The sequence below is a fragment of the Lissotriton vulgaris genome, chromosome 1_2 (assembly GCF_964263255.1).
Source record: "Lissotriton vulgaris chromosome 1_2, aLisVul1.2, whole genome shotgun sequence".
Taxonomy (NCBI): domain Eukaryota; kingdom Metazoa; phylum Chordata; class Amphibia; order Caudata; family Salamandridae; genus Lissotriton; species Lissotriton vulgaris.
Genome location: NC_141686.1, coordinates 268,839,980 through 268,862,952, shown reverse-complemented (window position 1 = coordinate 268,862,952; position 22,973 = coordinate 268,839,980). Strand labels below are relative to the sequence as shown.

Below are 22,973 nucleotides of genomic sequence, written 5' to 3'. Positions count from 1 at the left end.
AAATATTCATATCAAGTCATCCAGCCAACGCGTTTATTTGAAAGTTTTATATATAGCGCGAACAAGATCTTTGCCGTTAACAGAGCGCTTTACATAGGTAAGGGGTAAGGTGGGTACATGAGGGAGCATAAATACAAATAGGGGGGAGCATGGGCAATCAGGTGGGGTCGAAAATACAAGTAAAACACATGTGCAAGGGATCAAACAGGTAGTACAGATCGACGCACAGTCTTAGAAGATCAAAAGTAGTAGTTCAAGTGTGTTTAGCCATGAGGATAGCTTTAACTTCCTTCTTAAAAAGACAAGTGGAGGGGATGAGCCTGGTTTCAGGAGGGAGTGAGTTCCAGATCCTGGGCGCCATTCCTGAGAAGGAGCGTTTGTAAGTTCTTTCCTTCCGGAATCTGCGAGGCTTCAGTAGGAGATTGTTTGTACTTCTGGTGGTTCTGGAGCCGCCGGAAATTGTCAGCTTCTGAGTGAGGTAGCCGGGGGAGTTCCCTTGTATGGAACTTCATCAAGGCGAGCACAATATGACACGGAATCATATATATATATTCGCCAAGGTTGTAAAGAGTTTATTCATCTCAAAATGGGAGTCGATCCTTTTTCAGATAGAAAGGAATCCCAATTCTGGCCCTCGACACAATGAGAAGCAAAGGAATCCAACTATATGTTAAATTCGTCAGGCCGATTTGGTGATCTGGAGGTGGCTTTAATCTTCACCCCGGATTCTCCAAGGCAGAGATTGAAATCAACACAAATCTGTGATCATACCCCAGCCACTCACAGGACGGTAAAGGTGTTTGATAGAAAGTGTTTCAAACGGAATGGCGGAAAAGTAGTCCGGCTCCAATGGACTAATATCTGCAATGCAGACCGAGCCGCTCCAAGGGCGGAAGAAATGGCAATTCAATAAAGCAGAAATGGAGAACTGCACAATAAATGGGTAAGATCTTTTGCAATGTAATGTGGTCAGCAAAGTGAAGGGATGTGTTTGGTTTCTGGCAAGTATATTGCAACGTGGTTCACACGAGCTTGATAACTTCTGTATCACGGAATCCCGTCCAGCTCATTCCTGAAAAGGTGCCGCATGTCTTCCGCCGGTCAGTAATGAGGCAAAAAGCCATGAATTGGCTTTAAAGGCAAAATCACAAACCTAAACCGCGTGCTATGGCCAGCAGATAGCCTGTACCAGGAGGTCGGGAGGTGGCATTGGAGATTAAAAGTGCACATATGTTGTGAAGTTGTTCACTTTGTGCCAGGTAAGGGAGGGTCATGTGTGAGGCCAGCTTGCGGGGTATCACCGAGCTCCATCATGGTCACGACAAGTGTGTTAATGAGTGTCTGTGTGATGTGATCTGGGAGGTGAGGTGGAGTCTTAATGCCGAGCAGCTGGTCTATGGCTGCTCTGGCAGAGATGAAGGATCCTTGGGGCCTTCGTATGAAGAACACTCCTCTGCTCCTGGCTGAGGAGAAATAGAGAGGCAAGGTAGGAGCATCCGGAGAAGCTAGGAAACAGTGTTGTGGCCTTGGATAGTTCTGGGTGAGTTCCCTGCAGGAAAAAATGATGCACAAGGGACTGCTGGACCTCCAGTGACGGAAAGCCGTCAGGGCGTAGATGACCACCATGTGGAGGAGAAGAGGAAGGAAGTGGAAGGAAGTGAAGAGGAAGACAATGTCACCCTCTGCATAGAGGTGAAAGGAGGAACCACAATACTAGAAACGCGCACAGAGGTGGGTGGTGTAAAATGAGGAGGAGAGGTCCCCAGACTGACCCTTGTGGGCTTCCCACAGGAAGAGGGTAGACGGAAGGGTGAGGACCAGGAAACTGAGGGCTGTTGAGGTGAAGGAGAACGAGCCAGGAGCCGTGCTTGGGTGATGACTGACCAAGAGTGTGCACTGCCTGGGCTGGTCAAGAGGGACAGTGGTGGAGGGCTTCGGATGAGGCTCGGGGTGGGAATAAGATGATGTGAGAGGGAGCCTCTCTCGCTGGAGTAGAGGCGGCATAAGCTGGCTTGAAAGTGGCCAGGCTGTGCAGGACTAGATTGTGAGCAACTCCATGGAAGTTCACTTGACAGGGCTTTTAAGAAAGGCGCACTTTTGAGAGGAAGGGGGCAGTGCTGCTGAGACCTACCCAGATGAAGGCCAGGGTCTGTACTGCCCACTGAGATGGGGCAGGCCCGGCCCAGGGTCCTCATGGCCTTACTCACAGACTGCCCCTCAGTAATGTAGCATCGCTCGAGGAGCTACAGACCCTCTCCACGGGAAGAGGTCGGAGGGGCGCCTGGACCTGATCTCACCTCCCTGTTTGCCCCAGGGTGGCATACCTGCCCTACCCAGCCCGAGGGGGGGCGCAGCTGCTCCCTCTTGGGCTCGCCTTGTGCTTGGGTTCTGTTGGCTGTCGTGATCACTCTCATTAGACATCTGCCTCTAGGGACTCTCTACTGTTTTAGACACCTCGATTTCAGTCACGGCAGACCCTAAATTCCACTTCTCATGCGAGACAGTGCAGGCCTTGTGTCTGATCTGCCACCCTGGGTCTGTGGGTACCCCGGACACCTGGAAATCTGGCCTCTCGCCTCCAGCTCTGGTCAGGCCGCATTTATTTATTTGTTATTTGAGAATTTTGTAGAGCGCGCAGCGGCCCCAACGGGGCGTCCCGGCGCTGAAAACTCTGAAAAAAGAGGTCCAGTATTAGGAGGAGAATAGATGTGTTTTCAGAGATTTACGAAAAGCTGGTTCTGTCTGACAGGTGGGGAGGGCTAGTGGAAGCTTGTTCCATCGTTGTGAGGTGCAAACCTCAAAGGTTTTCCCTCCTGCCCGGGAGCGTTTGAATCGGGGGGTTTCCAGGAAATGTAGGGTGTTTGAACGTAAAGTCCTGGAGTTGGCATAGGGACGCAGGATATTTTTCAGATGCGCCTATCCATTGGCTTTTGATGCTCGGAAGGCCAGTGTCATAGCCTTGAACAGACATCTTTTAGCTATGGGCAGCCAATGCAATTTACGGAGATGGGGAGTGATATGGTCTCTAGTCAGGATTCTCTCCACCAGCCGAGCGGCGGCATTTTGAACCGTCTGGAGTTTGTGGCAGAGACCTGCTGTGATACCAAGGTAGAGGGCATTGGCATAATCAAGATGGGATATGATCAGTGCCTGGATCACAGTCTTACGGCAGTCCGCCGGCAGGTAGTTGATGAAGCGTTTTATGGTTCTAATCTTGGCAAAGCAGGAGGATGCTACTGTTTGAACCTGATTTTTGAAGCTGAGTTGATTGTCCCAGCGAACTCCCAGATTTCTTACCGAGTCCTTAGGGGTGGGAGCTAGGCTCAGGTCTTCTGGCCACCAGATACTAGAGTCCAGGGGGGATGGTGTGTTAAAAAAGAGGATCTCGGTTTTTCCTGCATTGAGTCGGAGGGAGTTGGCATCCATCCAGCTCGAGATGTCCCTGAGGCAGGATTTCAGTGGATCAAAAGCTGAGGTGGACGGGGAGTCGAAGGTAAAAAGAAGCTGGATTTCGTCAGCGTATGAAGTGGATTTGATCCCCGTCCGTGCAATTTGCTTGGCCAAGGGGGTGAAATACACATTAAAAAGGAGCGGGCTTAGGGAGGAGCCCTGTGGGACTCCCCATTTGAGAGGTCTGGCGGAAGAGGAGAATGGAGGAGTGAAAACCTGCTGAGTGCGGTCCGAAAGGTAAGAAGAAAACCATTTCAGGACAGCGCCACCCAGCCCAAGATCCTTCAGTCTTTCCAGCAGGATTTCGTGGGAGACGGTGTCGAATGCTGCCGAGAGATCCAGCAGCACCAACACCGCCCTCGACCCTTTGTCAAGTGTCCACCTTACCGAGTCAGCCATTTCGATGAGGGCCGACTCGGTACTGTGGCCCGACCTGAAACCATGCTGGGAGTCGTGGAGAAGCCCATTGGATTCAACGAAATTCGACAGCTGGGCATGTACCAGTCTTTCCAGGATCTTGGCTGGGGCAGGCAGAAGAGAAATAGGCCTGTAGTTGCTGGGGTTGTCTGGATCCAAATTAGGTTTTTTGAGGATGGGGACTAAGGAGGCATGTTTCCATTTAGCAGGGAAACAGCCTATTCTGAGAGAATTATTCCAGATAATATTGAGGTGAGGGTTGAGAAGGGATGCAAGATTTTTATATTGTTTGGCTGGCCAAGGGTCATTGGGTGAGCCTGATTTGCATTTGAGAAGTTCAGCCAACGAGTCTGCTTCTGAGATGGGTGTAAATTCAAGTAGGGTCGGTTGCGGGTGCGAGGGAGTGAAGGGTTCCTTGTTTTGCCCTACGGTGTTGGTGGGGGCGTAGCCCCCCCTGCCCAACGCCGCCCACAGCTCCCTCATGACAATCATGTCAATGAATCAACATGACGTCAGATTGCCGGGCGGGCGTCATGTGATTCATTGACATGATAATGTACAGACGGCAACACAAGTACGCATGCGTGGGGACGGAGGGTGAATTTTTACCCGTGCCCACGCATGCGCACTTGGGCATGCGCAACGCCGCCAAAACACATCAGGAGCCCTAATGGGCGTGCTGCGGGCGAGAGGGTACCTGTGCCCCTGGCGCCAGGATTGGCCAGGGGCGCTGTGAGCCTGTGACGTGTGCGGGACCGGCAGCAAGGTAAGAGTGTGTTTTTCGGTGTTTAGCTTGCACAAATGACTTGCGATAGTTCAGTGTGTTAAAGCATCTGCTGCAGAAATGTGTAAATACATGAATGATGGATGGATGCAGGGTGGGTGCATTAATGATTGTTCGGTGGATGGGTGGGTGGATGGGTGCATGCATGGATGGATGGATGCATGCATGATGGGTGGATGGATGCATGAATGAATGATGGATGCAGGATGGATGGGTGGGTGGATGGGTGGATGCATGAACGAATGATGTATGGATGCAGGGTGGATGGATGGGTGGATGCATGCATGATGGGTGGATGCATGATGGATGGATGGGTGGGTGGGTGGATGGATGGGTGCATGAATGATGTATGGATGGATGCATGCATGGTGGGTGGATGCATGATGGATGGATGGGTGGATGGATGGATGGGTGGGTGCATGAATGAATGAATGATGTATGGATGCAGGATGGGTGGGTGGATGGGTGGGTGGGTGGATGGGTGGGTGGGTGGGTGGGTGGGTGGATGGATGGGTGGGTGGATGGATGGGTGGATGCATGAATGATGTATGGATGGATGCATGCATGATGGGTGGATGCATGATGGATGGATGCATGATGGATGGATGGGTGCATGAATGAATGATGTATGGATGCAGGATGGTTGGATGGATGGATGGATGGGTGGATGCATGAATGATGTATGGATGGATGCATGCATGATGGGTGGATGCATGATGGATGGATGGATGGATGGGTGGATGCATGATGGATGGATGGATGGGTGGATGCATGAATGATGGATGGATGGGTGGGTGAATGGATGGATGCATGAATGATGTATTGATGGATGCTTGCATGATGGGTGGATGCATGATGGATGGATGGGTGGATGGATGGGTGGGTGCATGAATGAATGATGTATGGATGCAGGATGGGTGGGTGGATGGATGGGTGGATGCATGAATGATGTATGGATGGATGCATGCATGATGGATGGATGGATGCATGCATGATGGATTAATGCATGATGGATGGATGGGTGGGTGGATGGATGGATGGGTGGGTGCATGAATGATGTATGAATGCAGGATGGTTGGATGGATGGATGGGTCAAGTCAAGTCAAGTCAGATAATTTATATAGCGCACTACATACCCAGAGGGTCTCAAGGCGCTTAGAAATGGGAGGAGGATTACTTGTCAAATATCCACGTTTTAAGTTGCTTTCTGAATGCTAGGTGGTTCTGGGTGAGGGGAAGGTAAGCGGGGAGTGAGTTCCATGTTTTAGCAGCCAGGTATGAGAAGGATCTGCCTCCCATGGTGGTCTTGTTGATGCGAGGTACAGTGGCGAGGGCTTGGTTGGAAGAGCGAAGTTTGCGGGAGGGGGTGTAGAAGGATAGTCGTGAGTTGAGGCATTCTGGTCCGATGTCGTAGAGTGATTTGTGTGCGTGGGTTAGCAGACGGAAGGTGATTCTCTTATTGACGGGTAGCCAGTGGAGGTCTTTTAGGTGACCAGAGATGTGTTCGTTGCGCGGGATGTCTAATATGATCCTGGCTGAGGCGTTTTGGATTCGTTGGAGTTTCTTCTGGAGTTTAGCGGATGTACCTGCGTAGAGGGTATTTCCGTAGTCCAGTCGGCTCGTGACTAGAGCATGGGTGACTGTTTTTCTTGTTTCGGTGGGGATCCAGCGAAATGTTTTTCTGAGCATGCGAAGAATGTTGAAGCAGGATGAGGAAACGGCGTTGACTTGTCTGTTCATTGAGAGTGAAGAATCCAGGATGACGCCTAGGTTCCGTGCGTGGTCTGTCGGGATGGGTGCTTTTCCAAGGGCTACCGGTCACCAAGAGTCGTCCCATGCAGAGGGGGATGTACCTAAGATGAGGACTTCTGTTTTGTCTGAGTTCAGTTTCAGACGGCTTTGTTTCATCCATTCGGCAACTTCTTTCATTCCTTCGTGTAGGTTAGTTTTGGCGGTGCTGGGGTCATTGGTGAGAGAAAGGATAAGTTGAGTGTCATCCGCGTAAGATGGATGGATTAATGCATGATGGATGGATGGGTGGGTGGATGGATGGATGGGTGGATGCATGAATGATGTATGGATGCATGCATGCATGATGGGCGGATGCATGATGGATGGATGGGTGCATGAATGAATGATGTATGCAGGGTGGATGGATGGGTGGATGCATGAATGATGTATGGATGGATGCAAGGTGGTTCGGGCTCGCTCACTGCGCTCAATCGCTGCGGTGCAATATGCAAATTAGTTTACGCCTCACCACTTTCAAATGTCACCAGCCGCCCCTGGGTGGGCTGAGTACGAGTCAGAGCATTGGGTTTGTGAAGGACCTCACTATGGTGAAGATTTCCCTAGCGCCATTACTGGCTTGGTTGATTCTGAGGGCCAAGAAATCTCGTTTGTGTTTTTCGATCATTCTCTGATATTCTTTAAGGGCTGATTTGTATGTGGTTTTACTGTCCAGGGAGTAATTCAGTCTCCAGAGGCGTTCAAGGGATTTACAAGAAGCCTTTTTTTGCCGGAGCTCGTCAGAATACCATGGTGCGGAGGGTGTCGCCCTGTGGGTTTTACTGGGTTTGATAGGAGCCAGGGCGTCCAAGGCCTGACTAATCCAAGTATCCAGGTGGTCTGTCTGTGAGTCCGGATCGGAAGATGGACAGGGAAGGGTGTTTTTTAGGTAACCCAGGAGCGATTTAGGGGTGATGCGACTCCAGTTTCTGCCTGATACTTTGGGAGTGATAGCGGGTCTAACGTGGCAGGGAATGTCTAACTCAAAAGGGATGAGAAAGTGGTCCGACCATATAACCGGGAAAGGGGATGTGGCCCGGATAGATGGTAAGTTGGAGCAGATCAGATCCAAAGTGTGGCCAGCTTTATGCGTAGGTAGAGTAACTATTTGAGTTAATTTGCAAGCTGCTAGCGTTGAAATAAAGTTGCTGCTGTGTGGACAGGATTCGTTATCGACGTGGAGATTGAAGTCTCCTAAGGCGGTGAAATTAGCGTAGCGAGTGCTAAGCTGAGTGAGGTAGTCCGCCAGATCAAGTAGGTGAGAGACATTGGAATGCGGGGGGCGGTAGATGAGAATTCCAGAACAGGAAGAGGACGGAGAGATATGGACAATGAAGGGGAGGCCTTCAATAATGTCGATTTGGTCAAAAGGGGGGAGGGTAACCGTCCATTTGGATTTGTGAATTAACGCAACACCACCCCCAGATTTGCCATTGGGTCTGTTTGCACAGATGATGTTGTAGCCCTCTGGCAATGCAAGGGTAATGACAGGATTCGTGGTGTCGTTCAGCCATGTTTCGGTTAAGAAGAGCAGGTCCCAGTCGTTGTCCTGAAGGGACTGCCAGATGTCAATGGCGTGTTTACTCAGGGATCTGCAGTTGATGGTTCTCTCTCCAGCCCCCCAGTACCCCTGTCTGGTCAGGCCATGCGCCACCACTTCCCGGTATGGTCCTGTCTCCTCCCGCGTTGCTGCCCCGAGCTCTCGCCCCCAGAAGGAGGTTTCGTACAACATTTAGGTGCTTGGGGAAGGTGGGTCAGGGGGTCTCCCTGTGCGCCCCCCACTTACACCCCATCCCCACTGCACGAGTGGCACTGAGCTGTGGTGTAGGATCGGCGAGAAAATAAATACCCCCCCCCCCCTTACAAATAAACCCCCTGCTCTGGCTCTCATTGTGGCTCATCACCTGTAGATCCTTTTCTTTGGGGGGGGCGAACCCCTTTCCTTCCCTCTCCCGCACCTCCCAGCCCTGTGAAGGTCACATCCCACCCTCCAGACTCCTGATGACTCTCTTCATAGTAGTTTTCCCGGGTTAATGGGCTGGTGATGGATCTGAGATTTTCCCACAATGCCGCAGTTCGCGCCAACACATAAATAACCCGAGCCTTGGTTGAGGGGTCTAGCAGATCCTTTCTGGTGGAAATGGAATACAGACGAGGTTCAGTAAAGGCCCCGTCCCCGCCCCTCCACGTACACACACACTTTACCCCCTCGTCCTCCTTAATGCCCTCTGCAGAGGAGTATTTCTTTTTTAGAGCACAGTGCAGCTCAGCCTGGATTTACGGCCTTGAATTAATGCATTGAAACGAGCCTCAGTGCGGCCTCCTCTGACGCGCTGCTCAGACTGGCTCCACGGTGGAGTCTGAGCGCCATCATGTGGGCTTCTTCTGGTACTGCAGTGGCAGACCCCAGAAGTAGCACAGCATGGCGCTGCTGCCCTTTCACAAGGTGGGATCTGAGCTGAACTAGCACAGAGGGTGCGTATCGCTTCCGTCTGTGACAGGGCCGGCTCTTGGGCGGTGCGATTGTTGTCACCGCACCGGGTGCTGACTTGGGTCGCCATGTTTATTCTTTTCAAAGCACCTGATGCCACGTTTGTTGACCCATCAATTTTCAAGCCTCATTAAAAATGTCACGATAACTCGGGTAATTAATGTTTAATGTTCTTTCTGGAGAAAGACCGGAGCCTTGTCTGGAAGCCCCCTGTTTCATCACACACACAATGCCCTTTGTCTGCTCCGGCTACTTTAGGACCGGTCATTGGCTGTGTCTTTGTTGCTCCTGTTCGAAGGTGAGTCCGTATATTTTTTTTATCGCCCTCCGTCTTAACACATTTCTTATGTTGCTCCTGAGTCCTGACGCTCTTCCGACAAGAGTTAACTTATTACCCTTTAATTTAGAGCCCTCGCCTCCTCTACTGGTAATCCATTCCCCTACGACATGTACATCGACTCTCTCACACACCACCCCTCCCTTTTGTAATAGATTTACACCACTCGGAATTCAAATATCTCCCTCCAGTGACTCAGTCTCCCTCAGATGACTCAGTCTCCTTCCTTCCTTTATTTATCTTCTAATGGATTCAAGTGTCTCATAGCCCTCCCCCTGGTCATTGCATTCTCCTGATTGGTAGAACACCAGTCTGTTCAGTCTCCTCTGCACTGCCTCAGGGGCGGCCTTAGGCATGTGCAAGCTGTGCACCTGCACAGGGCCACCAAACCCCAGGGGCCACCACACCAATATATGTCCTTAATATAATAATCCTCTGAGGATGGATACATATTTGCGTGGTGGCCCCTGGCAGGGATTTGGCGGCCTCCTGCTCTGTTCCACTTCCAAACAGCCTAACCCCCCCATCTTCACTGGCCTCCGCGATCCGCCCCGCCCGGACCTTCTCTTCCGGGGCCCCCTACCTAAGCTCCCAGCCCAGGGCCACCATGAGCCTAGAGCCGCCCCTGACTGGCTGCATTATCCCTGCATCCTTCATATTCCAAGGCTTCTTGTGCAACATTCAGCGTTCTCTCCTGCATGACCTGCTACTTTGTGTTTCCATTCATTTTAATTCTGCTGTTGGGTACTTGGGTTCACTTCTGTGCTGTTTGTTTCTCTGTAGAGGTGCTTTGAATCCCCCTTTGTTCATATTCTCTCTCTCATATGTTTTGACTGCCTTTTTCTTTGTCTTTCAGTCCATCGACCCCGGACAGCAGTTCACCTGGGAAAACTCCAACCTAGAAGTGAACAAGCCAAAGAATCGTTATGCAAACGTGATTGCGTACGACCATTCCCGCGTCATTCTCACCTCCATTGATGGTAAGTCCAGCAGTAACGTACATCCTGACCTGCCCTGGTTTTGTGAGCTGCTGATTCCACTCACTCTGGTCATAAGAGCAATCACCCTGTCTAGAACTGGCTGTAGGAGTAGCTGAGCACCAGATGGGAGATCGATCGTTCTCACCAGCACGGATGGTAAGAGCTGTTGGCAAACACAAGGATATGATGGACGGAGCACTGAAACCTTTCAGACACTCACCCCCAGTCACAGATCTGGGTTGAATCCATCATCATTCTTTAGCTCACTTCGCCACCCCAGTTCAGACCCACCCATATGCAAATCAGTCTTGACCCTGTGCCTCATGGGAACAGTCCAGCCCGAACTGCCAAGCCAGGTCCTCCCTGGACCAGAAACAGGCATCCTGGGACCGGTTTCTGGGTAACACCCGTCATCAGCCAGGCTTGCTTAAATCCATTGACAAAGTGAGCAAGGGACCCACGTCTGGGCACACCCTGCCAACTTAGGGCGAACAAAGCAAACACAAGGAGATGATGGACAGCGCACTGTAACTTTTCCGACACTCACCCCCAGTCTCAGAGCTGTTGGCTCCCATCACCGAGCCTCAAGATTTAGAGGCAGAGTCTTTTCCTATGCTGCTCCAACGATGTGGAATCGGCTTCCAAGCTACCTTCACGGCTTTTCAGATTTTGTTCAATTTAAAAAAATCTTTAAAACCTGGCTGTTTTAAATTATTAGGTGCGTTCCATGTGGAGGCCGAGCACCAAGATGCACCCTTGGGTGTGCTTCGTTGCATTTTACTAAGTCGATATATTCCATACCATAACTGTGATCTTAAGACCATTCACTCGAACACTGGTGATGAAAACAGCTTGTGTACCAGCTGCAAGAGCACCCTCTTATTTTCATAGCAGTAGCACCAGCATTTAGTAATAGTAGACCAGCTTGGTCTAAAGCACCCCCCAAAACACAAATAACCTCTTGACCAGCCACCTCGCAGACCGGCGGGCCAGTAGTATGAATAACTTTCAGGCGTCAATTCTCTTCCTAAGCTATTCAATGTATCCTGCTTCACCGCCTCCCTATCCTGCACATTTTGAACCCCGGGGCTGGTTCCAAGAGAGCGTTGAGCTGGCGAAGCCCCCTGGGAGGGTTGTACGTTGGACTGCAGTGCGGCTGGCTCTGCGCTGCTGGTTCAGTCTTGATTTCAGCGCCAGGGAAGGTTTGTGTAATTGAATATTCTCTTCCTTGGTAAAAGCCTCTTCGGGAGCCTAGTCTTGGCTTACTTCCTCTGTGACTAAATATTTTATAAAGAATTACTTAGCGCTGTGAGACTCTCTCTCAGCACTTAGCCAGCCAAAGTGTGTGTGTGTGGGAGGGGGAGGAGGAAAGCAGCCAGAAGGGTTTCTGTTCAACTTGAAGCCTGCTTGGATGGTATCACCACTGAATGATAAAACACAGCGAGGATCATGGATGTAGCCAGACTGAAGTCCCTTGTCGAACCTGGCTCTGGGCCCGGGTAGAGCTTGCCTGCCTAAAATATAGACACTGCCCTGGTTCATGGTAGAAGCCTGGCTGGAATGCTGGCCTGAACCTAACTGGATTCATTGGCACAGCCCATCAGGGGTGATGCGGACCGGGTGGAGGCTGGCTGTGCTCCTAGGGTTCAGACAATGTCCGCCTTAAGCACTAAATGATTTTACCCTGAATGGAGTCTAGGTTTCACCATTGTGAATGCCTGTCCCATGCACTGGGGACCGCCTTCTTTCTGCCTCCTATCTCTTCATTTCATGACCCCAGTTGTACAATCTGGGTATGTTGGTGGGTGAACGGAAGCGTAATGTGGGTGGGTAGTCTGAGAATTACCTGGCACATGCTCTGCCAGTATATAAAGGTCAGCCCATTATGTCCCAACATTTGCTCAATGCCCGGGGCAGCTTGTCCTTAGTACAGTAATGTTAACTAAATAACTGGTAGGCTTATGCTGGACTATTCGGTGCCAGAGATAGTGTGGGCAAATGTGCCTTCTTTATGACTGTGCACACCTACCGTACCAACCTTTTAAAGGTCTGAAGTCCGTGTTTTCATGACTAACATCTTTGGTTTGATCACAGGCACAGCATATTGAAGGGACATTGGTTAAAAATGGGGCTTTGATGGGTCTTGAATCTCTTCTCCCCCCCCCCTCAGCCCTCCTTCTTGCTAACCGTCTACTACTCCACACATAGTGTCTATACACAATTTTCCCTTGCTTTCTTCACTACCTTCACAAACTCACAGCTCCTTTCTGTCTTCCCCAGGGGTGCCCGGGAGTGACTATATCAACGCCAACTACATTGACGGCTACAGGAAGCAGAACGCCTACATCGCTACTCAGGGACCCCTGCCCGAGACCCTCAGCGACTTCTGGAGGATGGTGTGGGAGCAGAGGACCGCCACCATCGTCATGATGACGCGGCTGGAAGAGAAGTCTCGGGTGAGGCAGGAGCAAGGGATTTGGGGCAAGCATTTATTGTTGGGACTGAGGAGGAAGTGGGTGCAGGTGTAAATCCAGGGTGGAGACCACTTTATAAAAGGCCACCTACCATGTGTTGGGGCAAACGACTACACTGGCTGGAGGAGGTCAAACTGAAGCATGGCCCAGCACAGATGTACAGCAGAAGTGAGATGGGGCAGCAAGATCCAGGACCCTTAGTGAACCATGGAGGTCCTATCACAAACACAAGTGATATGTCACTGCTGGGTCCTATAGAAGCCAACGCATCCTGGCAGAACATCTTACTGGAGTGAACAGCAGTAAAGATCATCTCGGCACAGTGCTCAGTATCAGTCACGAGTGAAATCTACCTCGGCAAATACTACACTAGGTTTTCCATCAATAGACATTCCCATAAAAAGCTGAGAGGCTTCAACTGTACATCCAGATGGCCTCTGCACTGGTCAAGAACATTGCTCTATATACCTACTCTTAACATTTGTGGCATGTGTAGCTGTAGGTACCCATGCTCTGCACACTTGTGCCATCTAGTTTTGGTTTCAGGCGTACAGAACTTGTTTTTCTTAAAATAAGTATTTTGTGTCACGGAGAATAGTGACTCCTCCCTTAACTGATAATGTGCATGGGCATCAACTCCATAGTTAATTTTCTTCCGCCGTACTGGGCAGACGTGCCTCGCCAGGGCTTTGAGTTAACTCAGCAAGGTGGTGTTCGTCGGCCTATCCGAGTTCTCAGTTCCCAGTACTTTTGCAACATTCATCTTTTCTGGATTCACATGCTGTACATTCTTTGCTATTTAGTGGTTGGGCCCGGAATTATCCCTTAACCTTGTCCTACTGTTTTTTGTTGTTGGGCATCGGAGGACCTCCTTTTTGTGCTTCTTCTGGAAGCTTCCACCTTTGGACGCCATTTTCAGATTTTTTTTTTGTACCTTTGGGTCTGGATGAATGCTGAAGGCTCTCCAACAATTGGGAAGACATTTTTTCCAGAAATTCAAGAGAAATTCACCGAAAGTCGACCGGAGTTAAGGAAATATCTGAAGAAGGTTTTGGAGAAGTTTCATTAGAAGGACAAGTTATTCTCATTGATCGTTCCAAACAAAGCACATGTAAGGGGGCTCCCTGTACTTGGTGATGGAGAAGAGACGATTCCGGTTTTGCAAAAACTGTCACCATGAGTTTGCTCAAAAAGACCAACACATGGTCTACAACCTCTGCCTGTTGGCAGATCACCAGAGTAAGGACTGCAACACCTATTCTGTTTACCCGGAAGACTTCGAGGGTAAGAGAGCAGCAGAGAAGAGCCCACCATAACATGCAGGGTCAACATCCCTCCTGTTTCTGCATGATTTGGACCTCTCAAACGACAGAGGCGATTATCAAAGCAGGACAACAAGGTCATACAGACACTGACATCCAGATCGTGGACGTTGACACACAAGGGGCAAAAAGACATCTCAAACCGAGGTAAAAGAACCATCGTCCTTGAGGAACTTACCTGAATCGCGAAAATCTGACTCTAAATCCATGACCAGAGAGAAAAGTACTCTTGAATCCTTCAAAAAGGACACCGCAGCAGTAAAGACCCCCGAAAAATCCAAGAGGTCAAAGAACAGTCGAGGAAAATGCGCATTAATGTCAAAACAGGAGAGGTCTAGAGCAGAACAACACGGTGCACTGAACACGTTGTCTTCTAAGGTCTTTTAGCCGTCGAAGAACAAGCTGCCACGATAGAAAGAAGAGGCAGCTCGAGGCCGAAATGGCAATTCTTCTACAAAAGAAGAAATACTTTGACGAAAGTCTAAAACAATTTAGAATCCCAACAAAGTCTTCAACATCGGAGGATCAAGGGGACAAAGGTCTTGAGGAAATAGAGCCACCTTTAACTCCTGAACCTCAAGAAGATACCAAAGAAGAAATATTCTATGCAGAGGAGGAGGAACAGATCTATTAGGGTTCTGAGGCTTCAGGAGACACAATGGCAGGACCTCTAAACATTCACCTGAAGAAGGTGCCAACATTTATCCTTCAAGGCCATCACCACCTAACGATATTGGTGTTTACAACCTAGTAATAAAGAAGGCATCCAATAAATATGGGGTGCAGTTAGAGGAGGAGAAATCGCAATCACGGTTTCTATTAGAGAGACTCCTGCCACACTATAAAGGAATCAATTTTTGTCTATGCTCCGAAGTGTATTGGATCAAGGAAAAGAGGTGTTTAAAGAATCTGCAACATGTACAGCAGTTACTCCTAGGGCAGAGAAGAAATATAAACGCTCGTCCAAAGATCCAAACTACATAAAAGGTACAGTTCCAGCAGACTCCATAATATCAACGTCCCAGGCACAACAGGATTTCTTCCGGAAAAGGAGGGTAAGAGGATGGACCTCATGGGTTGAAAGGCCGAGAGAAGTGATGCAATTCAGAGGCGTATTGCAAATTCTAACACACTACTCAATCGTTATGCCTGTTAACGTTGGGAGGAAATAGGAGAGCTGATAAGTCACCTCCCTGAGCATTTCCAAAAGAGGGCAGCACACCTTGTGGAGCATGGCAAGAACATCACCAATACATGTTTAAACCCTGCACTGGATGCAGCTGATACATCAAGCAGGTAGATGATGATGGGCATTACAGAGCGACGCTGTGCCTGGTTGAGAATTTCAGGTTTCAAACCTGAAGTACAAACAAACATAATAAATGCACCATTCAGTGGGAAGCAACTATTCAGGAGTGCGGTCAATAAGACTCTGAATCAGTTGAAAAATGATTGCAAAACAGCAAAGTCAATGGAGGCACTGCAGTTCAGAGGCGATATGCGTAGGGGATCAGTACCCTTGCGAAGACCCACAGGAAGGGGCACCTTCCATCCAGGATCATCCAGTCAGGAATACCAACCAACCAATCAGAGATGTAGTCATTCAAGCCAACAACAACAAAATTAGCAGTACCAGCAGGGAAGGCAGTCCATTCGCGAACACGCATGCGGAAAAGGACAACCACAAAGGGGAGATGCAAACCCGCAAATAAGGGACTTATCAAAGATCACAGAGGACACACTACAAACATCCAGGATTGCACAAACAGAACAACAAACATACAAGAGTGCACAAATAGAACATAAAGAACTTCTATATTCAACACCTATACGAGGCAGAATCAAGAACTTCCTTCAGGAGTAGGGGAAGATCATGTCAGACAATGGGGTTTTAAGCATAATACAGTACAGATATTGCAAATAATTAGATAAGACACCTCCATGCAAGGGACCAAGGAGAAAGAAACTTTCAAAAGAGGAGGCATCCGCCTACTCAAGGAAGTAGAGGAAATGTTGGCAAAGGATGCTATAGAATTGGAGCCAAAGATCGAAATAAAGGAAACAACTCCACATATTTCCTAATTCTAAAGGTAGATGGGAAACTATGACCAATTTGGGACTAGAGGTTTTTAGAGACATGTATGCAAACATTAAAAATGACAACCCTGCAACAAGAAATACCAAAACGACAATTAGGGGATTACATGGCAATAATAGACTTACAGGACACTTATTTACACATTCCTTTGAACACACGCCACAAAATATTCCTCATATTTGTGGCAGACAAAAGATACTATATCAGTTCAAGGTGCTGGCATTCAGAACAACATTGGCACCAAGAGTATTCACAAACTGTCTAGCTGCAGTAGCAGCATACCTTCAAAGGCAAGGCATACACGGTATCCCTACCTAAATGACTGGATGGTAAGGGCAAACTCACCCAAAAAAATCAAAGATCACAGTCATCAAGTAATCAGAAGGGTTCTTAATAAACATGGAGAGTTCACTCCCAAACCAGAACCAGAGAAAATTTTCTTGGAGGCCAGGATAAATTAAATTCAGGGAAAAATGTTCAGTGAGAAAAGAACAGAGGCAATACAGCTGTACTAGAAGGGTCAAGCTCTGACGGTGAGGATGGTGGGGAAGCCACTAGGAATGATGGCTGCTTGCATCCTGTTGATACCAAACACAAAACTTCACATAAGACCATTTTAGGAATGGCTACAAAACCAATCGCCACAGACAACAATGAGTTGGGAACATCCAGTGGTTGTCACGCATAGGACAGAAGAGGAGATAGGGTATTGGAACAGGTTGCATATAACACAAGCAGGAACATTTACACAACTCACTCCATTACAAGACACGTGTGTGGCAGCAACGTGGTCATCAGTGCACACGTTCACAAGACACAATTGTGTACCTATTCAGCTGAACAAGGAAGCACAAGTAGGAAAAAGGTCTTGCAATATCTATTAGTAACAAACCACTACAAAATCTATACACAGCATGCAAATCCAGAAAAGATTGATGCTGCAAAAAGTATAGTTTCTTACCTGTCAGTGTAGTTTTGCAGCTTGAAGATGTTTCTGGATTCACAATCGAACTTACTCACCTATGCCAAGAAGATGAAAGGAGGAAACAGCATAAAAAAAAAATCTGAATCCGAAGATGGTGACCGAAGGTAGAGGAGAGAACGTCACAAAGGGATGCCAAATGGAGGTCCATTGAAGCCTACAAAAAGCGTAGAAGGACAAAGTTTGTAAGGGAGAATTTCAGGCCCAACCACTAGATGGTTGAGCATGTGAATCCAGAAAATTTTTCAAGCTGCAAAACTTCACCTACCAGTAAGAAATTATACATTTTCGAGCAATGTTTTGGTGGGCTTAGGTTTCTTCTTAATGGTATAGTCCCTCAATTGGATCCACGTCATCCATTTTATTGACACCCCACATGGGGATTTAGCTCTTTCGGGCTTCTACCGTCGAGTCTCGCATTTCAGAATGCTAGAACCATGATGGAAAATACACATTTTTTTACTGTCCACAGTGCCATTCGAAGTACTCGTGGGCATATCAACACATGGTATGCAACCTATGCCTGTCTCCAGAGCATAACAAGGCCTCCTGCTCCACCTACCTTTCATTCCAGTCAAAAAAGACAATTCAGAATAGTCGTGACTGTCGACTAGCTCAGCGTACCATGGAGCAACATTGTGATGGTGATACCTCAGACATCTTCGGGGAAGATGTTCGAGAGGTTGATGTCGAACAGGCCCGCCCTTTAGCCCTAAACCTGAATCACCGTCAAACTCCAAGATCCAAGACCACAGCCGAAGTCAGCCCAGCATCATAAGACCACTACTGTGAGTGCCAGTGTACACTTCCGGGGGACAAACATCGAGCCAACTCTCGGGACACAGCCTTCCGGGCCACCACTGCCTCCCAAGCCACCACTGCCTCCCAGCCATGGCCAGCACCAATCTAAGGCTTCGTAGATGGCTTTGACACCGAGCCAGCTGCACACAACCCGGCCCTCCTTGATGCCGACAGCTCCAACAGCACTCTCGGGTGACTTGACATCCACTTCAAAGTACTCTTTAGAGCTCAAACAACTGTCTGCATCGAAAACAGCCTTGAAGACAAAACAGAATTTTGCATTTAGTTGCCCATCGGCAACAGACTCCGAAGACCAGGAGCTACCCATCTTACAGCGCCTTCATAAGAAGTTGGACTCTCGGCAGCGAGTGCTGTTTATCCATCCTCAAACAAGCAAAATCATTGTCAAGCCCACACCATAGGTGCGGGAAACTCTTCCCTGCAAGACGAAGCTCACTTTTGAAGAGCAATTGGTGTTGGAAACCCCACCGCCTCCATAGCAGAAAAAAAACATCGAGACAAGGCACCTGTCTGCTACCCCAAGACCTGCTTTTCCAACTCTGTCCTCACCCTCCTCCTCAACGACCTCCACTATTCCAAACTCCACCACCACCACAGGGGTTTTCGTATTCACCACATGGATCTGCACATTCATCCTATGCGGGAGAAGTCCTCCACCCTTTGATTCCTATGACGCTCCTTACGAGTGGGAAGCCCAGGATGACCATTGGGATGATTATGGGGTTGTCCCACCAGGTGCCAATAACCCTGACCTGTACTCTGCCAAACCTTCCCTTCCTGATGAGACCACCTCATACCATGAGGTTATCCATAGGGCAGTCACTTGTCACAAGGTAAACCTACACACCGTACCAGAAGAGGAAGACTTCATTGTGGAGGTGCTCTTCCAATTCTTGCCTATGCTTAGGGGAATGCTTAAACCTAAGCAGAAGGTATTCAAGGACCCAGTCAAGGCCAGGGTTGTCACCCTGAGGATTGACAAAAAAATGTAAGCCCTCTGCTTCTGACCCACTCTACATTAGAGGCCAGCTCCTGCCAGACTCAGTGATGGTGCATGCCACCCGAAAACAGGCCAGCATTCAGGACACTGGGGATGCCTCGCCCCCTGACTAGGAAAGTAAAAAGATCGACAAGGAAGAGAATTGTCTCACAATCAGTTACTCATTGGTGTATCTCTAATTCTGTGGGGTCATTGGTGGGATATGACCATGCCCAATGGGATGAAATGGGGAGATCATACATCTCTCCGACCCCAACAGAGAGCAGCCGCAGATTGTGCCTGAAGGGTAGGCTGTCTCCACAGGTGTACTCTGGATGCGTCCGACACCTCCGCCAAGGGGACATAAATCCCAGCATCCTAATCCACAGGCAAGCTTGGCTACATAACTCTAACTTTAAGCCAGGAGTCCAGCAGCATATGATCAACATGATTGATGGAGAATGCCTCTTCGGCCTACAAGTTGATCAGATGCTGGAGAAAAGAAAGGACACAGATCCTGCCAAAGCAATGGGTGCTCTTCAGTCACCATCACCCGTTCCACTTTTCGCTGCTCATCATTTTGTTGCAGCGCAAAGGTTACCTCCACGGAGGCTTCCTCCTCTTACTAGTGGGAGCAGCACCCCAGACCTCCGGAGGATATTCCAGAGGCACCTATAGGGGAAACAGAAGTAGAGGTGGAGTGACTAAGGGAGCTTCCCACGTCAGGTATTGACTTCCTCTGCTAACCCCCTCGATAACACAACACCTGTCGGAGGACTTCTGCTGGGGTTCCTTCACAATGGCAACAAATCACCTCAGACCAATGAGTCCTGTCCATTGTAGAGCAGGGTTATTGCCTGGAGGTCATTGCCCCACCACCAAAGAATCACCCGCAAACACTCCCTATCCCCTCAACACCGGAGGCTCCTCCAAGAGGAGGTGGATGGTCTCTTACTCAAAGGAACGATGGAGCCAGTTCTACCACAACAACGCGGTGAAGTAGTGGGCACCCTGTACTTCCTAATCTCCAAGAAAGACAGATCCCTGAGGACCATTACAGACCTCCAACCCCTCAATAAACACATTCTATTGCGGCATTTCTTCATAGTCACACCCCAGGACGTCCTACCATTTTTTATTTTATTTATAAAGTTTTATATAGCGCGAACTTGGCCCAAGAGAGTATCAGAGCGCTTTACATTTAGGATTGTTGCGTTACAAATTACATCAGATACAAAAGCATAGTACGAAACAATACATATAAACAATGTTACAGTAATTCGAAGGAGGGAGGAGAGGAAAGAGTAATAGCCGGGAGACGTGGAGGAACAATGCCCAATGTCCGGCTGGGTAGGTGACGGTCAAGGGGGAAAACCAGCATTACTGAGGCAAGGTGACTTCATGATCGCCCTCGACTTGAAGGATGCCTATTTCCACACCCTAATGCACCCTGCACATTGCCTCTACCACAGATTCATGGTAAGTGCACAGCACTTTCAATTCGGATTACCACCGCACCCTGAGTCTTCACCAACTGTCTGGCAGTGGTAGTCACTCTTCACCGGAGGCCGTAAATGTTCAGGGTTTGTGGACTCCCCTCCAATAAACTTCACATAAACTACCTGGAGTTGTTGGCAGTTCAATTGGCTCTTAAGGCCTTTTGATGCCATGTGTACCACAGAGTTCTGATCAAAACAAACAACATGGCAGCAATATACTGCCTACAGAAACAGGGGGGCACGGACTCTTTCCAACTGTTGGTGCTACGCATTTAGTGCTAGGCGATCTACCACAAAGTTCACTTCCTAGCGGATTAGCTTCCGGGAATGGACAATGAATTTGTAGACCTGCACAGCAGGATGCAGTGACACGTCATGAGTGAGAACTCCAGCCCAAAACCCTGCTCCCCTTCTTTTGGCATTTGGGATTTTCCAACATAGATCTGTTCACAACATCCATAAATGTGAAATGCTCAAACTTCGCCTCCAGGGTTCCTCACCACAGTCAATGGTCAATACACTATGAATAAATTGGTCAGGAATATTTGCCAGTTTTTTCACCTCTCCCACTCCTTCTGTACATGATTCAAAAGCTTCTGCAAACGTCTGTCGCCCTGGTCCTAGTGGCCCCCACGTTTGCAAGGCAACCTTGTTTCACAACACCCAACCAGCTAATTGTTTGTATCTCTCTAGAGAAGCTCCCCAATAGGTCAGACCTTCTAATGCAGCACCAGTGCACTCCCAGGCATCCCAGCCCCAGGCAGCTCAAACTTGCAATATGGCTCCTGAAGTCCTAGAGTCTGGTTACCTAAATTTGCCCCATAAGTACATGGTCATTCTCAAGGAGGTTCGCCGTCCCACTACTCAGGCCTGGTACGTGGCAAAGTGGTAGAGCTTTGTCCACTACTGCCCACCCAAAAACATTGACAAGCTAAAGCTAACAGTACAGAGCCTTGTTTTTTTACTTGTTTTGCTTGCAAGGCTCAGGCCTGGTTTACACATCCAGTCTTCCACATTTAGCTGCAATGGCAGCATACTTACAGACAGGGGGCACTCCTCTCTGTTCAGAGTTCTTGTTACCAAAGCTTTCATGAAAGCACTTAAGAGGGTTAATCCTCCCACATCACTCCCGGCCCCCTCCTGGAACCCCAGCTTAGTCCTCAATAGACTTATGGGGCCCCTTCATGCCTGCCTTGTCCAATTTTTGTCCTGGAAGGCAGCATTTTTAGTCTTGATCACATCCCTCAGACGTGTCGGTGAGATCCAAGGGCCCCCGTTTGAGGAGCCCTTAAAGGTTCACACCGATGGAGTACTTAGAACTAACCCAAATGTTCTACCTAAGGCGATCTCTCTCTCCTTTCACCTTCACACACTAGATGTAAAGACGACTCATGTACTACAATGATAGGACAAAACCATTTCATACGAGACAAGTTATTTTTTATCTACTCAAAACCACACAAAAGCAGAGACATATCAAAAGCAGGGATAGCTCGCTGGCTAGTAAAGTGTATCCAAACCTGCTATCTCAAAGCCAAAAGGCAGCTCCCTACTCCAAGGCCACATTCTACATGAAAAAAAGCAGCCTCCATGGTTTTTCTGGGTAACCTCTCAAAAGCTGGCATCTGTAAAGCAGCCGCCTGCTCCACACCAAACACATTCGACTAACACTACAGTTTGGATGTCCTAGCACAACAGCAGGCTCAAGTGGGCCAGGCTGTATTACGTACACATTTCTAATGTTTTTGGTTGGTAACTGCTTTACAATCTATGAAGAGCATATGTATCTACAGCTATACATTGAAAAAAGGGCAGTATTCTTTGGACCCTATAACAATCTCTCATATTCCATCCATCTTCACATCGCATTCAACTTGGTATATATTCACCCTCAGATCACAAACACACTTACGAGAATTATGCCATGTATCTCCCACAAAAAGTCATAAATCATCAGGTGTACAAAAGTATATAAATCGGTTTATTAGTTAAACAGGTAATGTTAAAAATGTAGTTAAAACAAGGGAAAACCCCTATACCTAATAGACACAATGTATCATATTACTGAATCAACAATATTCACATGGGCTCAAAAAAAACAATCACAAATTAGTTCACAATTCATTAAAAAACACAATAGAATGGCAGAAGAGAGTACATAGCACATACAAACTCAATATGTCATTTGCTTGTTACATATCTGTATTTCAACAATGGTTTAGGCGTAGATCTTGGTACCAAATACTTATTGACCTCCGCCTTTCTCACAGACTGTGTACTGTAATGAGCGTTGACTCGTTTCGATGGATGTATTGTTTCACCATCTTTTTCAAGGCGAAACTATTTATACTCTCTAAGGTTAAAAAGTGTTTTGAGCAACATCGGTTTTAAAAACACCTATGTAATAAAAAACAAATCAGTCACATTGGTCCCATTAAAAGCAATTTCTATATCAACATATTTGTTGAACTATAAACATTAGGACTGATACTTAAGTAGTAAGTGAAGCCACACCCATTTTACGTCTGACAGTCCCACCCGGTCCTATGC

At 48.3% G+C, this 22,973-nt stretch overlaps 1 protein-coding gene and 1 pseudogene across 10 annotated transcripts in view; both read left to right on the top strand.

Moving 5' to 3' along the window:
- The window catches only part of PTPRF (protein tyrosine phosphatase receptor type F), a 756,588-nt gene that overhangs the window by 691,658 nt on the left and 41,957 nt on the right, over positions 1 to 22,973 (top strand). For all 10 annotated transcript variants that reach the window (XM_086953202.1, XM_086953199.1, XM_086953209.1 and 7 more), the window contains 2 exons: positions 10,124 to 10,247; positions 12,528 to 12,703. In XM_086953202.1, the coding sequence (XP_086809328.1) occupies positions 10,124 to 10,247; positions 12,528 to 12,703 (300 nt within the window). The remainder of the gene's footprint in view (positions 1 to 10,123; positions 10,248 to 12,527; positions 12,704 to 22,973) is intronic.
- Positions 13,858 to 15,907, top strand: LOC147736470 (uncharacterized; annotated as a pseudogene).